Source organism: Panthera onca, chromosome B1 (genome assembly GCF_046562875.1).
Source record: "Panthera onca isolate mPanOnc1 chromosome B1, mPanOnc1 haplotype 2, whole genome shotgun sequence".
NCBI lineage: Eukaryota > Metazoa > Chordata > Mammalia > Carnivora > Felidae > Panthera > Panthera onca.
The window spans coordinates 119,920,946-119,927,417 of NC_138342.1; the positions used below are offsets into that span (position 1 = coordinate 119,920,946).

General features: G+C 47.3%; 1 protein-coding gene across 2 annotated transcripts in view; it reads right to left on the reverse strand.

Moving 5' to 3' along the window:
• The window catches only part of RNF150 (ring finger protein 150), a 293,201-nt gene extending 287,371 nt beyond the window's left edge, over positions 1 to 5,830 (reverse strand). For both annotated transcript variants that reach the window (XM_060654117.3, XM_060654116.3), the window contains exon 1: positions 5,347 to 5,830. In XM_060654117.3, coding sequence (XP_060510100.1) covers positions 5,347 to 5,830 — 484 coding nt within the window. The remainder of the gene's footprint in view (positions 1 to 5,346) is intronic.
• Positions 5,831 to 6,472: the final 642 nt, after the last annotated feature.

The following is a 6,472-nucleotide window of genomic DNA, read 5'->3' on the forward strand; positions in this document are numbered from 1 at the left end:
CCAGTGAAGAGGTAGTTTAGTGCCGAATAAATAAGTATATAAATACTAAATGGGGAGGGTGAGATGGTTTGGCCCGGGAGATTAAGACCAAGCATAAATGATATTTTTCTCTTAAGACGCATACAGAGAAGCTAAGTGGAAAACTGAGGCTCAAGGGTTTCTTAAATTTCCAAATGATAGAGAATCATGAGTGCTTGGGCTCCAGAAGACCCTTAAGGCATCACCCAGTGGAAGCCTGTGCGTGACTCTCGCACTCAGCAACTCCACAGCACCCTCGTTCAGTTTCAATCTGAACACAAGAGAAAGCTTCACCTCCCAAGGAAGCCTCTCCCCTTTATGAACGGTTCTTCTATCCTTGTGAACACTTCCCTTTACTAGAAAAAGTTGGCTTTCTGTAATTTCTCACTGACCCTGGTTTGACTCCATAAAGCTGGGGCCCCAAATACAATGGCCTTGGGCTTGAGGCAGGGGCAAAATAAGTGGCACAGGCCAGGAGCCAGACCATAAGAGATGGGGCCGGGCCAACTAACCAGCACACTGCCCATATCAATGGCCAGCCACTCTCTGCTCCAGCTGCCTGTTGCCATGTGGGACACGGGTCCCTGCGGTCAGTTTTTGTGATGAAGAAAAGGCAGAAATCTGGATTTTAGTAGAAACAGCTTGATTTCTGAATATATAAGGAATTATGGAGTTCAAACAGCTTTTAGATATCAACTAATCCAAACCTCTCATTTTACAGAGAGAGAAAACGGAGGTCCAGAATAGAAAAAGTGACTGACCCAAAGCCAGTTACTCAGAGGGATATCTGGAGGAGGAGAGCCCTAAGCAGAAGGTCCCATCTATCCCATCACAAAAATGCAGTGTGTGAGTCAACAGGGCATTCAGCCTATAGACTTGTTAGAGTATTCTGAAGAACTCACTTTAGATCATTTCCTGTATGCATTAAATCATAGTTTTTACAGTGTCCTTTCAAATTGAGAGAGAATACAGAGCAGTAGTTCCAAGCACAGACTTGGGAGACAAACTACTCAGGTTTGCAAGCCTGGTTCCACCACCTGCCACCTTCATGACCAAGTTACCTCTCGTATCTAGGTCCTCAGTTCCTCTAGGTCTCAGTACGTCAGGGTAATAATAGTACCCATCTAAGCGTTGTTGTAAGAATTAAATGAGCTAATACACATAAGGTTCCTATGACATGCCTGACACAAAATAGGCACTACATGGCCAATATTATCACTTCTCACTTGATCTTAGCCAAAAGGCCGAGAAGCGATAATATTATCACTTCTCAAAGAGAGAACCACAATATACTAAAGAAAAGAGTCAATGCAGACATACCAATTAAAGGAAAATGTAAAACACATTCTAGAAAATTATGAGTCCCATAAAAAAGTAATTATAGCAGCTAGTTCCTTTAAAGAGGTTAAGGCAAAGGTAGACTTTACCAATTAAAATAACGGCCACAAATGTAGCAAGAACCCATGAATTAAAACTCTTAGGGGTGCCTGAGTGGCTCGGTCAGTTGAGCAGCGGACTTCGGCTGGGGTCATGATCTTGTGGTTTGTGAGTTCAAGACCCACATCAGGCTCGCCGCTGTCAGCACAGAGTCAACTTAGGATCCTCTGTCTCCCTCTCTTTCTGCCCCTCCCCTGCTTGTGCTCTCTCGAAAATAAACATTAAAAACAAATTAAAAAATAAAACTCTTAGCACACACCGACACAAGAAAGTGTCAGTAAACCTCCTGTTTTCTCCTCCCACATTGGACAAGTGCTAGAATACATGGGATAGATCTCATCCTGGGCTCCTCCTCACCAAGCTGAGCTTACCCTCTAACCAGCTTAAGCACCTTTTCCATTCCTCCATCTCTAAGTACTATTAGGGACCAAGTCCCTCAAAAGTTCTTCCATTCAGATAGATGTTTAGTTTTCTCATTTCCCTCTGTCTGCACACTAGCAAAGGACAAAGACAGTAAATACACGCTCTTAAGAAAGGAAAAAAAAAAAAAAGAATCATTCCTACAATGTCACAACCCAGTCACAAACTGTCTCCACACACATAGATCTACCCTGTTGACCATACAGGTCCCTGCTAGGATGAGATTACAATTTAAGCCAAGACAAAGCACAAATGCAACAGGAGAATCCTTAAATGTTCAACAACCAACAGAGGGAGGTAGAACACTCTGTCTCCAATCCCAGAAGCCAGACAGGAACCAGCACAACTGCTCTGGTCTTCAAAGCATGGGAGGGTCAATAAAGAGCTCTTCCCCAGGGCCGCTATGGCCTCAGTGCAGCCTAGAGTTCTTTTGATCCAGTTTATGGATAAGCGTATCAGTGTATACAGTGCTTCTAAGGGTTAATATTTATTGACTTCTATGTGCCAGCTACAGATGTAAGCATGGTCCCATCTGTAAAGGAAATATCCAGTATAGGCAAATATACAGAAAGTAGATTAGTCATTGCCTAGGGCTGGGGGTCTGGAGAGGAAAGAGGAGTAACTGCTAATGCACACAGGGTTTCTTTTTGGAATTAGTGGTGAGGGTTGTACAACTCTCAGCAGAGTAAAAGCCATTAAATTGCATACTTTAAATGTGCGAATTGTAAATGAATTCTTTCTCAATAAAGCAGTCATATTTTTCAAAAAGATTTGCAAAAACCAGTTACACAGTAAAAGTACTAGTGTATTCAAGGAGAATCTGTGTCTTTGTGAATGAGAAACTATAATTGCAGAAGTGGCAGAAACCCAAAATTATTTCAGCAAGAAAAGAAAAAAAAATCAGAAAGAAGTTTATATGGAAAGGGTAACTGACTATTTAACTGAATTTCAAGACAGTGGGTATGTCGGGATCATGTCACTCCAAATGCATACATATTACATGATAGGTGGTGTAACTAAATTCTGACTTTCTCACCTAAAGTTAGCAGTTCCAAAAATAAAGGATATAGAGGAGAGGTGAGATTAAAAAAAAAAAAAATCATGCAAAGTCTGATGTTAGCTTTTTGGAGACTCTGAATTTAAAAGTTTACAAATGTAAGGATCCTCTGGATCCTTAGGAAGACGGATCCACATCTAAAATGTATACCATCTCCTAAGATGAATTTAGAAATAGGACTCCAACTTAACTAGAAAAAAGTAAAGCCTTCAAGTTCTGGAGCTGAGGGAAAGACAGGGACAGACAGATCAGTGATGGCATCTCAGCATTTGAAACTCAGGAAACATATTTAAGAGGAAAGTGAAGGGTTTGCCAAGCTGCACAGTCATGTATCTCCTTATAATGAGACTTTAGCAAAAATCAATGCTATCTCTGACTGAAGTGTCTCCTAATGTGGCAATATGTCAAATGATAATATAGAAGTTTCATAGCTATTAGCAAATACAGTGTTAACACATTTTTGGAAACAGCATAATGAAACTAGAGAATTTTGTTTACATTTTCTAGCCTTTAACTTTCAAACTATTACTAAACCCTTTATTCCCACTATGTTTATGCTTATGTCCCACTAAGCATCATTTGTATGGAAAATCAGCTTTCTTTAAGAACAGGCAAGTCATCAATTGATCCAATGTGTTGGCAGTTCTGGAAAACCTTTTTAGACAGGAACAAATGATGCCTCTTTCTGTTCAAAGAAGCCAAGTTTAACATTTCATGCATATGCATAGAGAAACATTTAAAGAACCCCGAAAATTAGCTAACAATCTTTTTGGAATTTACAGAACAACAACAACAACAACAAAACCCTCCTCACAACCCCTAAAATCAAGGTTTAAATATTAAATGTTTATTTAAAGATACTTTATGTGACCTAAAGTGATCTTCCATAGTCCTCCAAATCCCTGAATATCATAAAGCTTAAGTAGTGCTCCTAGGACTCAATGTTGGGGTACAATCTGTTCCACCACAAAACTGTTGAGCTCAAGAAAACATATCAATTGCTCCCAAATGCTCTATCATAGCTTTTCTAAAAAGTGAACTGCCTCTCTCCTTCATTAATTAAGGGACTGCATTTTCTGGCCTATGTGTTAAAAGCACTGAACTTTCCCCACTCCACCTGTTTGTGTTAAGGTTGACAAGTTCCTTGTTGAAGACAGCTGGTGTTGATTACCAGGGACAGACCAATTCTATACTTCATTAACAGGTAATACAGCTCTCAGAATAAAACCTTGTCCCCAAGAATGCACCGCCGCCCCCCCAACAATACAGCCAAAGCTTGGTATTCCATTTCAGTAGCATAACTGTTTATTAAAACCTGGCTTTTAAAGAAAATGACATTTTTGATTACACAACTGTCAGAAAATGCATCTGTCATTTCTATTTCCTCCCCCTCCTTGGGGATGCCACAGCCTCAGCCCAGGAACCCCTCTGGGGAAGGAGGGCCCAACTCAAGGAGGCCAGACTGCTAAAAGTAGCTGATTATGCTGACAAGGCTGGAGAGGACTTTTTTTTTTTTTTTCTTTTGGTTCCTACCTCGGAAGCACTGGCATGTCAGGCCTAAGGGTAAATAAATAGGAGTTTGGGGGCAGTAATCTATTTCTAGCCCTGGCACCCTGCAATCATTAAGAAAAGCTTATTCTTTCTACCCTGAAATCGCCTCATTTTTGCCGGAAAGAAAATCTTCAGCATATTTAACCTCCCACTCAGGCAAAGGATAATGAAATACTGGAAAAGTAGGCATAACTTTATGGCCACCATGCTCTTCTTGGCAGGTTGAGGATTATTTACCATCGTGTCTCCCTGTCAGCTTCTCCGACTGCCACAGAGCACAGGACTTTTATTATTATTTATGATGTACGTCAACCCAGCAGGGGGGAAACTCTTAATCTCCCAGAGCTGAAACCTGACTTGAAGGAGCAAGTTAGCGGCGGTGAGCTGCCAGCACCAGTAACCCTACCCACCGCCTGACACAGAAACGCCTGCATCAGTAGTATACCTGATGCACACACGGGTGCAGAGCTGAGTTATCAGATCTACTGGTTCCAAACAGGTGCGGGGCAGGTCCACAACTGAGGACAATACGTGAGCCCTGCCCCCAAACTTCACCTTCCAGATCCTTCTCGGAAGTTAGCCCACCTCAGCTAACCCACGTCCGACACTTGTCTAATCCGAACACACTCTCCGGTCTTGGTCCTCCTTCCCCCGCGATCCGATTAGTCCTCCCTTCTTTGTAAACCCCCTCGAAGTAACGCAAAGCAAAACTTAATAGGTCCGAGGAACAGAGATGCGTCTTCCGCGCAGACCTCCCAGAAAGGAGCTAGAAGGCGGGCGCTGGATCCTTCTCGGAGCCTCCATCCCCTGGGGCTCCCCTCCCCCCCGCCCGCGTCCGCCGCGCACCCGCCCGGGCCACTTACCTGCATGGGACATGGTGATGGTCTCGTTGGTGTTGGAGCCCACGTTAAAGATGACCACCGCGGAGGCGTTCTGCAGGAAGGCGTTCCGGATCTTATCCTTGTACGTGCAGTTGCCCTTGGGGATGAGGGCTATCCAGTTCTTGCCGTGGGCCGGGGCGGCGAACTTGGTGTTGGGGTCGCAGGCGAGGCGGTCGTGGGCCGAGCTAGCCATGACCACCTCCCCGCGCGCGTCCTGCTTGGGCGAGTGCTCCCCGTAGCGCCCGCACTCAGTCTTCTCCGTGTGCAGCTCGGTGCCGCCGCCGCCCGCCACTCCGGGCCCGGGGTCCGGCGCGGGCTCCGCGTAGGTGATGTTCACGAAGGCGGTGTACCATTCCTCCTTCTCAGCCACGGTAAAGTCCAGGCAGAGCAGATGCACGAAACAAAAGGAAAGCAGCCATGTTGAGAGAGCCAGACTGCGGCACGCTTGGATGAGAGACATTGCCATCTTTATCCGCCGGGGCCCCCTCCCCGCCCCCCGCGCCCTCCCCCCGCCCCGTCCCTCCTCCCCGGCCCCGGCCAAAGCCGGGCCGGCGGCCTCTCCTCCTCCTCCTCCTGCTCACTCCCGGGCCCGCGGGCCCGCGGCCGGGACGCGCAGCCGCCGCGGGGGCCGGATTCCGAGCGCGGGGATGGCGCCGGCCCCTTCCCCTTTCAGCTGGAGCTTGGCGGTAGCATTTCGCTTCACGGGTGCTGGAGGGGCGCGGGTGGAGGAGGCGCTTGGGCTTGCGGAGGAGTCCAGCTGCCGAGTGTCCAGCTCCTTGGCCCGGCTTCTGCTTCTCTCATAGGGGTGGCAGGGGCCCCAAGAGCGTGCGGGGAGGCGGCTCCACGCGCTCCGGCCCCGGCGGGGGCGGGCGCGGCTTCTCAAAGCCCGGGGTGCTGCCGAGGGTGTCCCGGCCGCCGCCGCTGAGCGCTCGGGCGAGCGGATCCCGCTGCCGGCTCGGCGGTCGCTTTCTGCCGCGTGCCGGGTCCCTCGAGCTGTGGGCGCTGCGCTCCTCGCTCCGCCGGGTGGCCACACTGGGGACACACTTGCCGGTGGAGGGGAACCTGGGGGCAGTGGGAGAGAAGACAGAGGGGAGAACGCGGTCTGTGT